The 20,717-nt window shown below is 47.2% G+C and overlaps 1 protein-coding gene across 1 annotated transcript; it reads right to left on the reverse strand.

Moving 5' to 3' along the window:
- Nucleotides 1–12,298: 12,298 nt before the first annotated feature.
- Nucleotides 12,299–18,717, reverse strand: LOC101715998 (CMRF35-like molecule 6). Its single transcript, XM_087208540.1, is given in 4 exon segments — nucleotides 12,299–12,446; nucleotides 13,541–13,658; nucleotides 15,363–15,695; nucleotides 18,657–18,717. Coding segments are annotated over 4 exon segments (660 nt in total).
- Between the last annotated feature and the right edge of the window lie 2,000 nt (nucleotides 18,718–20,717).

Genomic DNA, 20,717 nt, shown 5'->3' on the forward strand with positions numbered 1-20,717 from the left:
GGCCACCACTGGTCAATGTCAGCCTAGTACCAGATACCATCAATCAACTCTTCCAGTTGCTGGTCTCTGCCACTGTTGATTGTTGTGAGTCAACATGGCTTGTGCTGGGTGCTGTAATTCAACTCTGTTGTCTGTTGGTCTGCTACTCATCTTCATTAGCTGCTGATCTCTGGATTTTTTTCAAGGCTCTTAGTGTTCATAACTCTTGCTTTTAAAGTGACCACTTTGTCCACATTACTTGGGATAAGAATCCCGAGTAGATTTATAGGAACTTCCTAGCCCACACTCTTCAAGAAACAAATCTCAAGCAGATTTACAAAATTACCAGAGCTAGACTTTATTTGAACAGATCCTGTGTTGCAACACAGAGGGGTCAGTACACCAGAGGAAGCCTTCCAAGATGAGCCAGAGAAATGTAAGGGAATTGCTGCTTATATAGCAGTGTAGGCCTATGACTGGCCCAAATTCTGACCTGTGATTGGTCCATATTCAAATTTGGGTCCAAATTGGTCTAAAACCAAGTTTTCTGATATAAGCCTACTGCTTGGTTCAAACTCAAGCCTGCTGTGCTCAGGGCAGACATCTCCCTGAGCTGCAGTGGGGCATCCAGGATACTTGCAGCAGTTAGGGCAGCAGTTGGGCAGAATGTTGGGGAGATGCAGCTGTTTGATTGACAGGTATCGTATCTCCCCAAAAGTGGTAGGATTAAACTATGGAAACTTCAGAAAGGGTAGCTGTATTTACTACAGCTTATTGGGAAAACCGAAAATATTAATAATGAACCCAGATCACTCCCTGATCTCTACCATGTTAGGAGTGGTTTCCCTGCTGCTTCTCCAGAAAAGCAACACTACAGCTGACAGCTGAGCCACACCTCTTGTCATTGCATCCTAGAGTGACTAGTAAGTAACCCAGGAGGACACCAAGCTATATTTTTCCAGTCTATTCTTTGGGGGAAATGGATGGGGAGCAAAGGTAGGCAAGGGAGAGGGCATGAGAACTGTTGACCAAACCGTGCACCCCTCCAGTCATCATAGGAAAAAATTGGGAGTGTTAGCCTCTTTTCACTTGCCTCATCTTCCCTTCTTTAGGCAGGGACATTCCCTTTTTTAGAGGGACATAAACAAAAACCCAGGGCAAAGCACAACTGACTAACATTGTAAAATCATCACGTGCTTATCTGTGGCTGACAACTGTAAGATCATCACATGCTTATTGTGTACCATGTGCTTAAAAAATGCATGAAAATGTTACTCATGCTTTAAGAAAAATCTCCAAATGACCTTGTCCCCTTCCCAGAGACAAAGGCTAAGATTCTGATTGGCCTAACCCACACCAATCAACAAAACTGTTTACCCACGTAAGTACAGGCACATCTCATATTCACTGGGCCATCCTGAGCAGGATGCTCCACTCTGCTGCTAAGATGGCTCTTCTTCTGCTTTTGCCACATTTGCATTTGCCAAACTTTTGCTTTACACTATATCAATCCTTTTTTTGCTACCAGGGATCGAACTCGGGACCTTGTGCTTGCAAGGCAAGTGCCGGAACCACTGAGCTAAATCCCCGGCCCTCCATTATATCAATCTTGACTCTCCCATTTTCTGCTAAGAGCCCCACTTCTTCATTCTTTGCAGGAGTGAGGGCAAAGACCTGAAGAGAGGCAGAAAGTCATTACAGGAGACCCCTACCCTCTCTCCTTAGAGACCCCCCCTCCTGCCAGTAGTAACACCTTCTGCCTTCTGAGATGTTTTATTTTCCTTAATCTTAAGGGCAGCTAAAAGATAATAGTCCATCTTCTGAAGCTGCTTCAAAGTTGATCTAGGGCATACACCCAGTTAGTATCTGGCAGCAAGTGCTACTAGGAAGCACGACCTAAGGACATCTGTAGATTTCTACTCCTAAAGCAATTAAACCTTGGTGTTCTTATCTCCTCTTCAGTGCCTTCACCCTTGTGCATGACACCCAATGCAAAATTCACGTTGTGCAAGATCTCCTGAACACACACACACACACACACACACACACACACACACACACTACACCTGCTCACAACCAGAAGCAAAACACAAATCTTCCCCTGGACAACTCAAGCCTTAGGTCTTTGAAATGTAAAAGTGCATCCTGCTTTAGCACCAACACTGAGAACATGCTGGGTACCTGTGTCTCTATTTATCCGTTGTTTCCTACTGCCATCCTGTGTTCACTGCAGTGGAATCTCTCATTCTTGCCCTCATATTCACATCTCCTCCAACATGGAATGAGCAGATCAAAAAATCCAAGGCATGTAACTAGTCATGACTCTGCTTCCAAGGGGTCTACAGGACCACAACTATGTGATTGAAACTGAACCCAAATAAAACCCAAATAATACAAAGCAAAAATGGCTTGTCCCAAAACTGGCATCAATTGTAGTCCAAGTGCATTTATATATCACCTAAGGATTGAAAGCACAACTATGATACATGTAACCAAATGCTATGGCATGGAGATGGCTATTGTCTTTAATGGTTTTTACTGTCAATACACATTTTGTAGAGCAAGTCAACTTGGCCCCTGAACACTCAAAGACCAGTCCTGAAGGCCATTCTGATTCTGTGTGTGCATCCTCTGAATCCTTAGCACTTTCTGCACTGGGACACCTAATGTGCCTTAGAAGTACTACCACGTCCCTCCAAAGAGCTTCCCTCCTCACTAGCATCCATCAAACGAACATGTAGGATATCCAAACACCACAAGATGTAAGTGTGGGCACTGGGAAAGGAGCGTACTTCATAAATCCAACACTACTGCCTCGACACTAGCCTATCCCAGAGGTCCAGAGCTACCCCTACCACGACCATTGAGTCAGGTCTTCAAACTACAGAACTGTTATATAGTTATCCAAAAAGCAGAATGGAATATAGCCATACTGCTGGAAATTCTCACCAGACCACCGTTAAGTGACAAATTTCATACAATTGACATAAAACAATACTGTGTTAGTTGAAGTAATGTTAGCCAGGAGAGATGGGCCAAAGCCAACCCCTAATTTAATCAGTAAAGCAACCAGGATCCTCAGAGAATCAGTGAAACTTTTGTTTACATATGCCTGTATCTGACACGGAGAAAGGCACATACAGCTAAAGAGTGGCTCTTCCTCCCTTAGCCAATCCCTGGAGAGAACAGAATCAAGGATTAGTAAGGAGTCTGAGAGGAGTGCAGAGATTCCACAATTCTTACCCAGGTATAGAGCCACAAAAGCTTGGATATAAGGAACTTTACTCTATTTGCCACCTTGCCCCTGCAGAATAATTATAGGTGGAGAAGTGTTGTAATTCAGGGACTCATTTTCCAGCCAGTGTTCTTGATCTTCTAATTCAGACAGAAGCTGTACTGTTTCATGAAAGAAGATCAGCTTTCTTGTTTTCTGGAGTTTTTTCTTTAAACATGCTCCAATTAGCTAAATACATCCTAGAGGTGAGTCCTTTAGAATACTCTCTGTGACTCCCATGGTCGGTAGGACCTTTATAAGTGAGAGCAGTTGAGTGCCAAAAACCTTGGACTTTCTACCCTTCTGGGGACTACCTGGGATAAGAAAGTCAGAGCCATCAAATACCAAAAGCAAAAACTCTCCTTTCATATTATATGCCCTTGATACCTCTAAGAAAGATAGATGCTCCTGCCAGAATCACAAGAAAGACAATAACAGACTGGACCACAATAGTTGGCACACCAAATAAACCTCAGGACCAATATTTTCCCAGAAAAGTACACAATCCAAAAGTGTGTCCGTCACAAATCACCTTCACAAACACAATAGCAATACTGAGCAGAAAGTAGCATACATCAAATCCAAGGCAATCTGAGGGATTCAGACTCCCCAAAAAATCTGTTTCCAACAGAAAAAGAACCAATGCTTCACTGAGCCAACAAACAAAGCCAACAACCTGAACTACATGTACCAAACCAAGTCACAGCTAGACTGGTTGGACCAAGGGCCAAAGAGGTGCAACCAGTCTGGCATTTGATTAATTCCACCAAAGCACCTTACTGCGGTTGCCTACCTGTGGATTCTACCTGTTCACTTGTGGATATCCCTCCCAGCAGATATCCTGACACACGAACAGGGTTGATTGCCTCAACCTGCCCCAGTGTGGGTAAATAGTATGCACCTAAAGCCAGACTATTTTCAAACTACACCCAATTTCAGAAAAATGTAATTTCAAGTGCTAAAGGGAATCTCTAAGTACTTAGATACAAGGGTATTCAATTCCTTAGAAGGCACAATTCCAAATTAATAATTTAGAATGCAGTTATAAAGCTTCATTATAGTTATAAAACTAGTTAATCCCAATTGAGCATCTGAGGGGAGAGCCCTTTAAAATATCGGGAATTCTTAACCAGGAAATGAAAAATGAATGATATCTCATGGACAAGGGAAAAGGAAGCAGAGACAAGAGACAGAAGCTGGCTACAGGGCAGAAGACAGAGGCAACAGGGAGGGTGGGTCAGTACTGATCAGATGGGGAGGTCCATGTAGTCAGGGACAGCCAGGGTGGGACCTCATGGCTGACAATGAAGCACAGGTTCAGGCAGCCACTTGTCCCTAAGGTGTTGTCTGACCTCTTCCCAGGGACCCTCAGAAAGGAGGAGTCCCTACATGTTCATCAGATGTTGCCAGTAAGTTAAAGATTCCTCTGCTTGATTCATCTAAAATCAGGAATCAGCAAAGTACAGCTTGGCTAGTGGCCCTGGGCTTTGAGTGCCAACATCTCTTGGCCTTCAGAGTTATACCTCTAAGCCTTGATGCCATCTGTCGACACCAGTTAACACCAGACACCATCAAACAACACCGCCAGTTGCCCGTCTCTGCTGCTTCTGGCCTCTGCCAGTTGGGGCTGGCTCATGCCAGATGCTGCTGGTCAACCCTGCCAGTTTCTATCGCTGTGCTTCATTGGCTGCTGCTCCCTGGAACTCTCCAGGACTAATTGCCCCAAATGTTTATAGCTCTTTTTCCGAGCAACTGCTCTATCCACACCAGTCAGCATAGAATCCTGAGTAGATTTACAGGAACTTCAGAGCTTACTCTACTCAAGAAACAAATAAATCAGGAGCAGGTTTACAGGATTACCTGAGTGAGGATTTATTTGGGCAGAGCCTGTGCTGCAGCAAAGAAGGGTCATTATGCCAGCAGGAGCCTTCCTGGACCAACCTGAGGGGTGAAAGAGAAGAGCCGCTTACATAGCTACAGTGAGTCCAGATAAGTGTAAACTCAAGTCTTCTGATTCAAACCTCCTGTTTGGTACACATTTCCCTCTACTGCTTGGTTCAATTTCAAGCATGTTATAGCCAGGGCAGACATCTTATGGATCAGAGCAGGTGACTAGGGCAGTCACAGCTGTTGCAGATCAGTCTGATCAAATGTTGGGAGACAGGGCTGTTTGATTGACAGCTGCTATATTCCCTTGAAAATGGTAAGGCCTCCATGGGAGCTAGCTTATTAGGCCTTGGAGACATCAAGGATGTTAATAATGTGCCTAGATCCCCTGTCTTTGCTGCATTACAGACAGTTACCCTGCCACTTCTTTAGAAGCAGCAGGCATCGAGGGAGCATTAAGAGTGGGGGAAGCACCACTGTTGTTAACCAAGCCCCACCTGCAGTCCAAGCAGCTGGGGAGCTGCCACAAGGTAACCCTAAGTGAGGCAGGAAGACACCAAGGCAAGCTCTTCCAGTACTTCCTCAGGAGTCCATGGCGGGCAGGAGCAAAGGGAAGTGAGGGGCATGGCAGTTATCAGCCAAACACACCCCCTCTGGCTGGCACAGGAAAAAGGGGCAGAATCAGGCTTTTTTATGTCTCACTTGGACAGGCCCATGAGGTCAGAATGGCCAGGAAGAAATATGTAGAGAGAATAACACCTAGTGGACCCCGTGGAGTGTGCCCTTTAAATATGCCTCATAGTATCAGTGGGATTTTAGTTCCTTGCTCTTCAGTATGAACCCACAAAAGTTGGAAGAAGGAAACTTCCACAACAGGGTAATGAAACCAAGAAACTCAGAGTAACTAAAGAAAATCGGTTTCAGCCCCAGGCATTAACCTTAATTTTTAGAGGCATTATGTTTGGTTTCCATGAGACATGGGAGGTTCTCTTACAGAAAAATCAGTCCAGATCTGGAGGAGCCCTGGTGTTGATAGCAATGGGAGCCCATTTCCGTCCCATTTGTCCCTTTGGCCAAAGGGAGGTCCTTTCAGGGGGATTGTCTGGGTTCTCTCCTGTGGTAAAAGGTGGCAGAAAGAGGGGAAGACAGTTCAGCCTGGAGGGGCTGGGTGGGGTCTCTTGAGGGGACACTAAGCCCCACAGAGGTCTGAGTTTTTCATGTCCCTCTGGGGGCCACTGAGAAGCTCCCAGGACCACTGTGGTGAGGCTAGTGTCTCAGAACTATGCACAGCAAGGAGATGTCTACTCAGACCCAGGGTCAGGGCAGCTTTGATAGAGGGAAAGAAATTCCCTGGGGTCCTATTCCCACTGAGAAGATGGAGATGTGTCCAGGTGAAATATAGGGTCCCTTCCAGAGACAGTGTGGCCTTCTTAAGGATAGCCAATCAGAAAAGAGCCCAGTTCTCACGAAAACTTGCACCCCTCACCCTGGAAAGATTCAGGCTTGAGACTGTGACTACACACAAACAAACACACGTTTGTATACACAGGAAGAGACACTCCACACACACAGTCACATATGATGCACATGTGCTGCAACACTGGCAAGGACAAACCCATGCACATACACTGTATCTTGAGTCACCAATGTGCCAAGAACACTCTCTCCTACCCCACTCCTTTCTTTGGAGAGGGCATGACCAGGCCTTGAGTCAGGCAGCCGTGGCTCTGGTGTGTGGAGGCTCACCGGAGAGCGTGGACGTCACAACCAGGTAGAAGTCATCAAATGCTTTGTGCCAGGAGGTATCAACCCCACACTAGTAGAAGCCTGCATCTCTAGGGGAGGCTCTCCAAGGTCACTGTGAAGCTGAGGTGGGCAGGATGGCCCCGATGGACCCTCGGCCTCTCTTTACTGCCCTCTCTGAGACTTTAGTCTCCACCACCTTGGGAGATTGTTCAAGTAGTCCAAGCAGGGTTTTTTTGCTCCAGTACTTGTCATACAGCTTGAATACCTCCTCATACCAACACTGTGCACTCAGAGATCCCTCCATGTTGCCAGTCACAGCACTGGGGACACCAAGAGAGAGACAGCCTGGAAAACACATGCCCCAGTTCTGGGCCCTCACAGATGGGCAAGGTGACAGATGGGGTCAGGTCCTCAGGGCCCTTGGATCTTGAGGAGGCAGCACAGGAAGACAGGCCTTGCCAGACCCAGGGTGGTGGGTGGGTCTTCCTATGTGAGAATGTGTACTTGTGTATGTGTTGGACCGTGACATCATCTAGAGTATAGGGTTATGCTAACGACTATCATGGGTGCCTCTCTCTCTTTGTGTTAACGCTATCCAGAGCCATAGCCAACTTTGCACTGCAACCTAGAGGCCCCTGTAGAACAGGTACTGGCTGCTTCTAGCCAGTCCTCTTCCTCCTGCCCTCTGTTCTCACTCCACCTAACTCTATCAGCTACTCCTTCCCTGCCTTGTTTCACAGTCCTGTCATCTCCCATTCAGGACAGTGTTTCCCCTGTCCCAGGCTGGTCCTGGCCATCTGGGACCTGCAGAAGGAGCAGTGCTGAAGGCAGCCATGCAGTCTTGTCACTTGGGATCATTTCTCTAGTACAGATATCACCTACACCAGCACCAGGTCCAGGAGGAAACAAAATATAGAATAATGCCCATGTTCCCATTTCTGCCTCTCTGCCCCTTTGTGCCTCCTGGGCCACTGAATCTTTTTTTTTTTTTTTTTTAAAACAAAATTCACATTTTATTTAGATTGAAATAAACTGTACAAAATTTTCTTCACCAAAAATAACAGCAATTATTTTCTGTATTATTTCTAGATAAACCACAAAACATTCATTTTGTAGGTTTTCAGTTTTGCTTATAAATCAAGATGAGGCAATAGATAAGAGTCATGGAAAAAGACAAGAAAACAGACGAGTCAGTTCCCTGAGTGGATGGCCTCTGATTCTGCCTTGATGATGAAGCGGAAGTGTTCAACATTTACCTGCTAAGAAGCTTATGACGATGTACGTTCCACAAAGGAATGTAAACAGCAATAACCAGATGTGGAATAACAATGCCAAGCTCTTCCATTCCAGCTTTAACTGTAACCTCTTTTTTAAGTTCATTTAATAAAGGCAAAATCTACATTGAAATCTGGTAGGCTCATAAACTTCTCTTTAGTAATTCCCTTAACTGCCCATTAGATTTTTAATAACACACTTAAAACTCCTACTAATCACAGGCCAATGATGGCCTTCACCGTAACATTTTATGAGATGCATTTTCTCCCACACCACCTCAAAATTCATTTCTTCAAAAACTGACAACTCAATACTTGAAAGCGGATCCACAATGACAGTGTGTTGTCTAAAATGACTTCACTAAAACAATTCCATAATGCCACCAGCAGAGGTCACGCCAAAGTGAAGTGTGGCACTTACAATGCCATTTTCTGCCATTTTTTTAAAAATTTGGTACCGGGGATCTAACTCGAGACCTTGTGCTTGCGAGGCAGGCAGCGGAACCATGGAGAAGAACAGACAGGTCTCAGGTGCACGAGGATTCAGAGGGGCCATTTAAATATGGAGATTATCAATGGCTAATATATTCAATGACAGGCCTGTGGGCTAACATATTCAGTGATTAGGGGCTTACATATCCCTTATAGCTTTTCTTTCAAATAGCAAATATAAGAAAAAGCCCACTGTAAAAGTCTCTTAGGTATTTTCAACAGTTTCTGAATTATCTGTAGGGAGCTCTGATTTAGTTGTATATAGTTTGATATATGTGTCCACCATTAAATCCAAATAATGTTTTGTATCAAAATTTATGTTAAGCAAAGCCGAGTTACTTGACCTTTGGTCTGTCAAAGTGTTCCTTAAGTATGCTTTGAGACGCTTTCGTCCATTTTCATAGCACACATTCTCAACTTTCATCACAGGAAGAATACACAGGACCTTCAGCAAGGCATACACATTAGGAAAAAACTTAATGTCAGGCAGATGGAGGGCTTCATAAATGGTAGATGGAAGCTCTATGTCTTTCCTTCTGTGTTTCCATTTGATTCTCCAACAATGAAGTTCAGCTGAGAGTGTATCAGGATTGGGTAAGTCCCTTCTGTACATGTCAGCATGATGTTCCTCTGATGTGTTGAATTTGAGCTGTCCCATGACTGAGGGTACCAGAGATAAGCATTTAAGAGCTTTGAGATGCTGTTCTGAGAATATATCTTTAAGTTCCTGAATAATGTGTTCCACTGTTGGGACATTCAGGGTTTCTTTATAGTAACTCTCAGAGGTTAACTGAGATTCCAGGTTACCTTGTTGAGCCTTATGAAATTTACCAGGGAGTTTCATTTGAATATCAAGTTTGGTTGCCAAATTTGTGGCTCCCTCAAACCAAAACTCATGATAAACTTCAATATTTTCCGTCAGTTCATTGAATGAGTGTAATACAGCAGTCAAACTTCTGGCTGCAAAGAAAACATCAGAAGTTTGTCCCTGGGCCACCAAATCTTGTATGATGTTTGAGCTGGGCAGGGTGCAGGAAGTCCATGGAGAGAACTTTCCTGGGGTGGTAGGGCCCCTCCCCACCAGGTGTCAGGGCCATTGGCTCCTCTCCTTCCCAGTGACTGGGAATGTACATGGCCCGTGGACTGGGGATCTGTCCCCTTTCCACAGCTGGCCGATGCTGGACTCATAGTCTTACACACATACCTGCACAGCAGAGCCTAGTTGGCACATGTCCTCAGTGGTGGGACCTCCTCCCTCTAAGATATATCCTGGAACTATCCTGGAAATGAGGGCCCCAGCTCTCCATTTTCTCTGTCTCTAATAGTGATCACAGAGTGACCGTGTTCTACCAACCTCAGTTTAGGCTCCAACAGAATGTCCTGACTCCTGATGTCCGCACCTCTTCCTCTGGCTTCACATAACTCAGCAAGTTACCACTGTGGATGCTGACACCTTCCGCAGTGTCCCAGCCTGGTTCTGAGTCCTCAGTCAGAGTACATGTCCCAGATGTAGGTGTGGAGGAGCTGCCATAGCACCTTGAGACCCTCACGATCCTGTCTTGTCCTCTTGTCAAACTCCACTCCCCAGTGAGAGTTGGGACAGAGAACTGAGTGAACAGAGTTCAGAAGTGTGAAGGGCAGAAACAGGAAGGTGGGGACATAGTATTGTTGTCCTTTTTGCTGTATTTCCTGGAAGGTTGATGAGGGTGGGTCAAGGCCCGGGAGCTACTCACTTTCCGTCCAGAATTGATCATGACTTGTCAAGCTCGTCTTTGCTTACAAATTACACTCTGGAAGGGTCTGACAATAGCCACCTCTACCTCTGCCCCAGTCACCGCTTCCTTTTGTTTTACTCCATATACTCTTCATCTCTTGTATGTTTCCTCCTTTTCGTGCACATGTATTTTTGTATTGGTTCACTGTTTCTTTCTGACTGTAAATTCAATAAAAACAGAGCCCTTTCCTGTTTATTCACTGCTGAACTTCCATGTTTGATCATTGTCTGATCCATGGTACACACTCAGCAAATATTTGCTAAATAGAAACACGGGGTAATATCCCTAGACCCATGTTTATAGCAGTACAATTCATAATAGCTAAATCTTGGAAAAATCGTATTTGTCTATCAACAGATGAATGGATAGGAAAAATGTGCTATTTATGGAATAATACTTTATTATAGAGAAGGATAAGTGCGAGTCATTTGTAAGATGAGGAATATACCTTGAGACCATAATGTTAAGTGAAATAAACCAAGGAAAATATGCAGTTCAGACACACAACCTAGATATCACATGGCTTCTCTTATATGAGAAACCCAAAATATAAATAAAGAGTGAAAGAAAAGATAGATAAAAGGAAATAGAGAGTGAGAGGTCTTTTGCAAAGGAAAGGGATAGACTTTTGCAAGAGATGGAGGGAGTGGGGAAGGAGGGGGGATGAAAAACAAATTAAGATGCCTTATGAGCATATACCAACTCCCCATGAGGAATGTAATCATTATTGATGTACTGCAAATGTGTACTAATAAAAATTAAACTTAAAAAAATAAATTTAAAAAGATGCCCAGTCCTGGGCCTCCTTCAGACTTCTTTGGAGAAGGATGGTAGATTAGTTCTACCATCTACATCTTCTACAGTGTCCCATCTTTGTGCTGGTGCAGGTGACATCTGTGCTGGCTGAGTGATGTGGATCATGTGTTTCACATGTTGGTCTTTGGTGTTGGCAAATTCATCATGGTGTCCCTGGACCAGTGGGTAATAGACAAACATTTCTTTTATCCACACAACAGACAGGTCTATGCTAGTGAACAAAGACTCAATCACCTAATAAAATATTGTCACATCTCATCAATCAACTTCTTCCATCATAAGCTGGTCCAAGAACCCATAGTTCTGGATGAAGATGTCAGGTCACCTTGAGGAAGGAGTAAAGAAGGAACTTTCTATGATAACACTGATCTTCTACTATCTTTCTCCAAAGAAGCCTGAAGACATTTTTCAGGGTGATTCTGAATGAGAAAGGGAATGATCAGATGTCAAGACAATTCTGGAAAGTGTCCTGGGTAGACATCAAGCATAGGGGTCCAATATGGCACTTTGGTCCATGAATCTGAGATCAGTGAACATTACAGTTTGATTCAGGTATGAGAGAGAGCTCAGTGAATCACTGAAGTTCTACATTGTTATTTCATGAACTAACAATTGCATAATCAAGTAGACTAATACAGTAACTAGGAGAGTCATACACTGGCTCCCTTTTCAACCAGTGTGGATGTTCATGGGTGTGATGGTCACAGAAAGGTAAAACAACTGCCCTTATCTGTGAAAACAGTGAAACAAAAGCAAAGCCACATGCCAGGTAGGACTGAAGACTTCAAGGGTCTCAGAGGTATCTGGCAGTGGCTTAAAGTTAAGCTGGCAGGTATATGTGCAAAGCTGATATGCAGTCTTACTTCAAGGAGGAAACAGTGATTAGAAACCCTTTTGATATATGAGGGTGGTGAGCAAGGAAAGATTTTAAAGAAGATTGCAAAGATTATTCTAATATATATGTGGAGAGTGACAGAGGGTTCACTGGTCAGAAGGTCATCCTCATCCATCAGAGGGGTTGTGTCTCTAGACAGGCCCCTGAGGGACAAGGAACGTCATTGGTTTTCATACTCAGGATGACTTCACCTCCATCCAGAGCCTCTCTGAGGCCTGTTCACCCAGAGGATAGCACTGAGCATGCTCAGGAGCAGGGGCACCTTCAGGAAGACCAGGAGCAGGAAGTGAATGCTACTGAACAGGGGCCTGTGGGGGACATAATACAATAAGCCTCTTCACTGGAGGAGGCCCTGGTGCCTGGAATCTTGCCTCTGTCCTTTATACCCTGGTCCTGTATCCACAGCAAACTGTATACTCCACACCTGGGCAAGGCAGCTTTACCTGAAGGACCCATGTTCCTGACAGACAGATGAGGGAGTGGCTTTGAACTAGGGCCTGTGGTCATAGAAAGGGCGGGACCATGAGAAGGAGGTAAGGGGAGCCCAGGGATATAGGAGGGAACTGTGTCCAGAAGGATTTTTACCTTGTTCCTTCACATTCAGGGATTACTAGTTAGAGTACAGGAGTCAAAAATGAGACTATTAGTTTCATGTTTGGTCCTCTCTGGACAACATTTCCAGAGGGGTGGGTCTTGTCTCATCACAGACAATAACTGGTGCCCACCATGGACCTTCACAGTGTCAGCTTGAAGAATTCATGGTTATTAGTGAAATGATTGAAGGACTCAGCTCAAGTCTGCCTGCTTAGGGGACTGAATTTGTCAAAACAAGCTGACACTTGTGACCAGTGATGGGGGAAGAGGGAGGCAGAGGAAAGAGCACCTGCACTTCTCAGCCTGGCCAGGTCCTGGTGGCTTCTGAACACAACATTTGTACTTGCTCCCCCGCCCCTCTGCCTGGACCACTCACTCCAGACCCCCGAGTGCCTGGTCCTTCCAACCTTGCAGCCTTCACTTGTGTGGCTTCTAATAACCAAGACCTTCCCTGATGGTCCCTTGATGATGTAAAAGATAGCGTCCCCACCACCCTCCACATATATTCCCAACCCGAGTGGACAACTGTTTCTTGACACTTTAACTGGATTCCTGCATTGATATAGAAACTTCTGTGCTGAATTGTTCACTGTGTGAATCCACTGGGTAAAGCACGAACTTCATCCAAGCAGGAGTGTGTCTGAGAGGGCCCTGCTGTGTTCCAGTCTTGAAAGAAGACCTGACACTTGGCAGGACCCACTCTATCATGTGTGATCGGTAGGTTCAGGAGGGACCCAGAGGAGGGAGACACAGTCCCTCTACCTCCCTTCTCCCAGCACAGGCACACCGTCCAGATGCAGGTCCTTACCGAGGCTGTGGACTGGGATTGGAGGTGTCCCCTCTGGTGGTGCTGCGCCAAGTATACACAGACAGGAACAGAGGAGGCCCCGTGGTGCTTCTGATACCCTCAAGGAAGGAGCCTGTGGCTGTGGCTAAGGCTGAGAGTGAAGCACAGGTCAAGTCCAGTGACATCCCCGGGGTCTCCCCCTCATTGGCACCTCTGTGGCATCTGGGCCTGTTGGACACATGTCCTTAGTGAACAGATCTCATGGACACACCTAGTCCTGACCAGGGCTGTTACTGTCATTCCATCGAAAGTGCACTGTGGGGCCGAGGATTTAGCTCAGTGGTTTTGCTGCCTGCTGTGCAAGCTCAAGGACCCGAGTTCGATCCCCGGTACCAAAAAAAAAAAAAAAAAAAAAAAGTGCACTGTGGCCAGGTGACACTTGCAGATATGAGAAATGGCTTGCTAAGCAGGAGGATTTGAGCATTGGTGTAGATACTTGGTACCAGGTCTAAATCAACCCCAGAGAAACTTCAGTACCCTCCTTCATCCTTCCTGGGGACACATGTAGCGAGTCCACTCACTCTGCTCAGTCCGCTAAAGACCCAACGTCCCTCACTCTGTCCTAGTCTACTGAGCAGAAATTGATGCAGAGAAATGGGAAAAGTAGATTCCTGGGGCAGGGCTGATGGCTGAGTGAAGCCTCACGTGAACAGGGACGGTAGGGTTATCCATGATGAATGATTGGACCTGTGTGCCCTACACAGCCGTCCAGGCCCATGGCCCTAAATAATCTACTGGACAGTCCTCTCTGAGGGAGGAATAAACAGGAAAAAAGGTCTAGGGAGATAGACATCGGGCAGACCCCATGGGGAGTGGCCTGACCCAAGGCCAGATGGATAGTATATTCCTCTCAGACACCCAGCAATATCAGTGGGACTTTAATTTCTTGTGCTTCAGTAGGAACCCACAAAGGGCTGGGGAAGGAAATATGTACTTGGGGGAACTGAAACCAGGAAGAGAGAACTCAGATGAAGGAACTAGAGACAACTTCAGAATTTCAGCCCTGGGCACTCTGCCCAGCCCTTACATAGGGGTGTTGAGTTTGGATCCCATGAAACAAGGAAGCTTCTGTTAAGAATGAATGATCTGTAGATGTGGAGGAGCACTGGGGTTCATACCAGTGAGAGCCTTAAAAAGATGCCCAGAACAGGGAGACAGATCAACCTGGTGGGGCTGGGCATGGTCTCACAAAGAAAGCGGAAGCCACACACAGGGGTCTTAGCTTCTTCTTGTGTCCCTCTGGTGACCACTTAGAAGCCCTGAGGACCCAAAGAGCCAGGCTGATGTCTCAGAACCTTCCAGATCAGAGAAGTGTCCCCTCAGGCCCAGGTCAGGACAGCTTTGATAGCAGAGAGCACATTCCTTAAGGGTCTCATTCCTGTCGGGTGATAGAGTCAGGTCCAGGTGAGGGGTGAGGTCCCTTTCACAAAGGATAAGACCCTAGACAGACCAACCAGTCAGCAAAGAGGCTTGATCTCAGGGATGGCCCCACCCCATACCTGACAAGGACTCAGGCCTGAGGCTGTCAGGGTAGGGCCCATAGAGGGTCTCAAACAGCACGAGTGTTCCCGTGGGGCTGTGTGTATGTGTACACACATATAAATCTGTACACATGCACTGAAGACAGACAGATCGACAGGCAGTCACCACTGACAGACACACACACTCTGGATGCCGAGTCACTGCTTCACCAGCTCCTTCTCTCCTACCCCAGTATTATTTCAGGTAGGAAATGACCAGGGCTAGGTTTAGGCAGCTCTGGCTCCAATGGGAAGGGGCTCACCTGGGAGCACAGACACCATAAACTTGACGGCAGGATCTTCTTGCCATGGTGCATCAACCCCACACCAGTAGGAGCCTGTATCCTGCAGGGAGAGGCTCTCCAAGGTCACCGTGAAGCTGAGGTTGGCGGGATGGTCCCTGATGGTCACTCGGCCGCTCCTCACTTCTCTCACTGAGTCTTTGGTCTCCACGATCTTGTCACATAGCACCGCAAGTGATCCTCTGCACCAGTACTTGTCACGTGCCTTGTCTTCCTCCTCATACTGGCACTGCACACTCAGGGATCCCCCCACAGTGCCTGTCACGGTGCTGGGGCTGCTCAGGAGAAAACAGCCTGGAAAACACAAGCCCCGGTTTTGGACTTCAGAAATGCGTGGGGTCAGGGTCTCCTTGGAGTTAGGTCCTTGAGGCCCTCAGATCTAGAGGAGACGGCCAGGGAGACCAGCTGCGCCAGAGCCAGGAGTCAGACCTGAGGGGTGAGGAGCGCCCTTCTCCAGATGTGGGAACAGGGAGAGGGGAGTTCATGGGGATGCATGGTCAGGTAGGAAAACACTGTGTGTTCATGTGTGTGAGACTATGTGTATGTCTCTGTGTACACTGTGTGTGTACACTGATGTGTGGGTGCAACTAATTGAGTGTGTGCTTCTGTGAGTCCTGGACCAAGACATCATTAGAATGTATGATTTCAGGAGTGTCTGTCGTATCTATGTCTCAGGGAGGACTGGCTGTCTGGGTGCAGGGCATTGAGCTCCTCCACACTGTGCACTGCAGCCTGGCGGCCTGGTGGCCTTGTAAGGCAGGTGCTAGCCACTTCCGGCCACTCCTCTGCCCTCCTCCCACCCTTCTCCTCGATGCACTTTCCTCTGTCAGGCATACCTTCCCCACCTCCTTCCCCAACCCTGCCCTCTCCTGCTCAAGATGGAGTTTCCCTGTCCAGGGTTGGGCTCACTCACTTGGGACCTGCAGGAGGAGCAGAGCTGAAGGCAACCACAAGGCCATGTCTCTTGGGGAATGTGTCCCCTCTTCTCCTCTTCTCTCTGCTTCCTGGTCCACCCTTTCCGGATGTGATGCAGGGGATGTGTAGGACCAAGTAACTCAGGGAGAGAAGCTGCCTGCACTAATGCTCATGCCCCTGAACCTCGATGACATTGGCTTCTCTTACTCTCAGTGACTGAGCACATTCAGAGCCCATGTGTTGAAAATGCCACCCCCTTTCCACAGCCCGCAGCTGGTGACCACACACACACACACACGCACGCACGCACGCACACACGCCTGCTCGCACAGCAGGGCTCATGTAAAGTATTTCCCCTTTGCTGAGGCCTTTCCACTCTCTTTGATGAATCATTTTGTTGTCAGAATGGACTCACCTAGATGTGGGAACCAGAGCTGTTCATTTCTCTACCTCTTGTGGGGACCACAGAGGGACCATGCTCTGCCAGCATTCAGCTTAGAACCCAAATGGGCTACCACATTCTTTTGCTTTCTCACAACATGTCCAATAGCAGTGTGAGCCCTAACACTTTCTACAGCATCCCACTCTTGTGTGGAGTCAGATCACCCAGGCAGCAGCTTATTCCGCTATGCCTCTTACCCTGGATCTAAGAGTGGAACAGCCATCACCCATGTTGGATGGAGGTTGGGAGAATAGAAGGAAGAATGAATCTCTCAGATTTCAAACCTTCCGAGGACTTTGGTAGCTAATACTAATTGTTCATTTCCCATTGACATTGTGGGAAAAGGCAATGAGATATTTCTGGACCCCAAAGATCCACCTGACCCAGAGAGGCATCTAGAATTCCTCTCAACTGGATTAATGTTTGACAACTGCCGTAGAGGGACATTGGCACTTTCTGTTCCCTGAGCTTAGGGCTTTCCTCTAGGTGTCCACATTCCTTGTCTATCCATTCATTTCTAATCTCAAGTTAAATATAGCCTAATGACCCCTCATGTTGCCATATTTTAGCCCATGAAATTCTCCACCTCTGACATTTATGCTTCTTCATGATGTTGCATGTGTTTTTGTCAATTATTTCTGTCTGCACAACAGAGTGTGTGATCAATGAGAGGACAGGTCTCAGTGTTTTTTGTTCACTGCCAACTCCCATGCCATGATCAGTCTTTGGTAAAGAGTGATGCTTAATGAGTGGGTGCTACTAGGATAAATGGGTGAGGAGATCCAGGGTTGGGACACCTGGACCTGGAGGAATCTTTAGGATAGTGAAACTCAGTCATTTTTGGTGTTGGTAAGTTCAGCTTGGTGTTCTTGGAACTGAAACTGATGGGTATCCCATTAAAATCTCCTCTTGCACTTCAACTAGAGTGTCATGGTCTCTCAATTAAGTTTTAAACTAGTGTTCAGGCAAGCCTGGCACTGGTACAAGGGTCACTCACCTGGGAGTAGGGACACCACCTGAAAAGTCATCAAATGTTTTGTGCCATGATATATGGATCCCACACTGGTAGGGGCCTATGTTCTGCAAGGTGAGGCTCTCCAAGGTCACCATGGATATGAGGTTGGTGGGATGGCTCTGATGGACACTCAGTCACCCCCCACTTCTTAGCAGAGCACCGAGAGTGCGTTTATTCCCTTGACATATGCCCTGTCTTCCTCCTCATACTGACATTGTACACTCAAGGATCCCCCCACAGTGCCCATCCCAGTGGTGGGGCTGCTGAGAGGAAAACATCCCAGAAAACACAAGCCCCTGGTCTGGGCTTTCACAACTGGATGGGGTCAGAGGCTCCCAGGGGTCAGGTCTTCAAGGCCTTCAGGTCTGGAGGAGGCAGTGGAGAAAGACTGGCCTTGTCAGACCCATGAGTGGGAAGTGAGGATGAGGATCACCCTCCCCCAAAGGTGGGAACACAGACGGGGGTGTCCCTGAGATGGGAAGGGGCAAGTGGGAAAATACTGTGGGTACACATGTGTGTTTGTATGATCATGTGTATGTGCATACGTGTGAACGTCACTGTGTGTAACTGTGTGTGTGGGTGTCTAGGTGAGAACATGTGCTTGTGTGTATGGAACCAAGACATCACTCGGATTGTGTGATTATGGCAGTGACTCACAGGCATCCCTCTCACTGAGCACTGACTTCTGTCCAGGGTGCAGGTGCCTCAGTTCCCCTGCACTGCACAGCAGCCTGGCAGCCAATCTTGGCCACTCCTCTGCCCTCCTGCCCACTCTCCTTCCCCCACTCACCTCTATCAGCTGCTCCTTCCCCACTTCCTGTCCCACCCCTGTCCTCTTCCACTCAGGACAGAGATTCTCCCGTCCAGGGCCAGCACTGCTCACCTGGAATCTGCAAGAGGAGCAGAGCTGAAGGCAGCCACACAGCCACGTGCCTTAGAGTCATTTTTCCAAGACAGAAGTCATTTGCACCTAAACCAGGGCCAGGAGGGGACCAAATAGATGTACCTCACAGAGAATCCAATGTCCACGTCCCTGATTCTGTTTTCCTGCCCCTCCCTGGTTCCTGGTACATCTGTCTTGGGTGTTTCCTGGTCCATCTGCTCAGTTGGCCAGGAGGCAATATGCCCACAGAGAGAAGCCACCCAGGCTGGAGCAGAAGATCTGGTCGTCAGTAGCATTGGCTCCTGTCACACTCGGTGGCTGGGCACATCCAGTGCCTGTGTGTTAGGGATCTGTCTCCTTCTGGTAGCTCCCAGACTCCCTCACACATACACCAAACAGCAGATCATGGCTGGAACATTTCCTCCTTGGTGGGACCTCTCCATCGTTGAAGGTACCTCACTTCCCATTTTCAGGGTGGACAATCCTGGGGTGGGGCCAGAGCTCTCTGTTTTCTCTAGCTCTAATGGTGCCATAGAGGGACTCTATCCTCCTGTCTTTCAGATTAGGCCCTTACAGAAGTCCTCTGACCCCCTCTGGTCCCCAGCTCTTCCTTTGGCTTTGCACAGCAAGTCAAGTGGGTACTGTGATCCCTGATACTTTCCGGAGTACAGTGACAGCGGCTCCATGAATAGGATACTCTGACTGGGAAGTAAGCACAGGTCAAGCTTTAAAATAGACCATGAAGGGAGGCAGGAAGTTCCCGGGGTATGTGGATGCATACGTCTTCTTAGTCAGATGCTCTCATTCCCGTAACACTGTAAGACTTAGCATCACATAGTCTTGGAAGGTGGATGGAGCAGGTCGAGGCCCAGGAGCTACTCACTTTTTTTCACCAATTAATCACATCTTGTCAAGCTTGCAATTTGTTTGCATATTACCCTGTTGGAAGGATCTGATAGTAGTCACCTCCACCCTGCACCACACACCACCTCTTCATTTGCTCTGTACACTCTTCATCTCTTTTAGGTTTCCTCCTATATGTGCACATGTATTTTGGCATTTGTTAACTGTTTCTTTCTGCCTGTTGGAATGTGAGCTCAATGAGAGCACAGCTCTATTCTGTTTATTCACTGCTAAACTATAATGCCAGATCATTGTCTGATGGAGCACTGGGGTCCATCACAGCGAGAGTCCATCTCTGGCCCACTTGTCCCTCTGCTTGAGCGGAGATCTTTTCAGGGGATTCTCTGGGTTTCCATCTGTGTCCAAAATGTGCCAGAGAAAAGGCAGAGACAGTTCAGCTAGAAGGCACTAAATGGGGTCCCCTGAGGGGACATGAAGCCCCATACAGGAGCCTGGGCCACATTATTTTTGCCTCTGTGGTAGCCACTGAGATGCCCTGAGGCCACAGCAGTGAAGCTGGTGTCTCAGAACCTTCCATAGCAGAAAGCTGTCCACTTAGACAAAGATCAGAGCAGAGCCATAGAGGACAGAAATTGCCCTAAGTCTCCTGATCCCATGGGGAGGATGCAGATAGATCCAGGTGAGACATGAAATCCCCTTTAGAGAAAACACAGGCATCATGAAGAGTCTGTGAGCAAAGAGCCTTGGACTCAGGACAGTCCTGTGCACACCTGCAAAGATTCAGAGATTGTCAAGGACAGGTGTACAGAGGGTCTGGAGGAACACAGGCCCTGCCCTATGCCTGTATGCACGTACGTACACAGTCGTGTGTTGTTATATGCACACACATGCACACGCTCACAGACAGACATAACCCACACAGGTGCTCTAACACTGGTAAGGGCAACCCAGACACTGTGTCCTGAGTCACTGACTCACCAAGCCCATGCTCTCTTTCCCCACTTCTTTCTTTAGGGAGGGAATGACCAGCCTAGATTTTCCCAGATGTGGAGCTGGCATGAGGGGCATTTGTCTGGCAGCATGAAAGGGAAGATCCTGGCTCTACAGTATATTGACCCAACACCAGTAGGCATCTGCATCTTTCACGGTGAGGTTCTCCAAGGTCACTGTGAAGCTGAGATTGGCAGAATGGTCTCT

The sequence above is a fragment of the Heterocephalus glaber genome, unplaced genomic scaffold (genome assembly GCF_053883595.1).
Source record: "Heterocephalus glaber isolate CG9 unplaced genomic scaffold, H.glaber_assembly_v1.0 deba00000937, whole genome shotgun sequence".
Classification (NCBI taxonomy): domain Eukaryota; kingdom Metazoa; phylum Chordata; class Mammalia; order Rodentia; family Bathyergidae; genus Heterocephalus; species Heterocephalus glaber.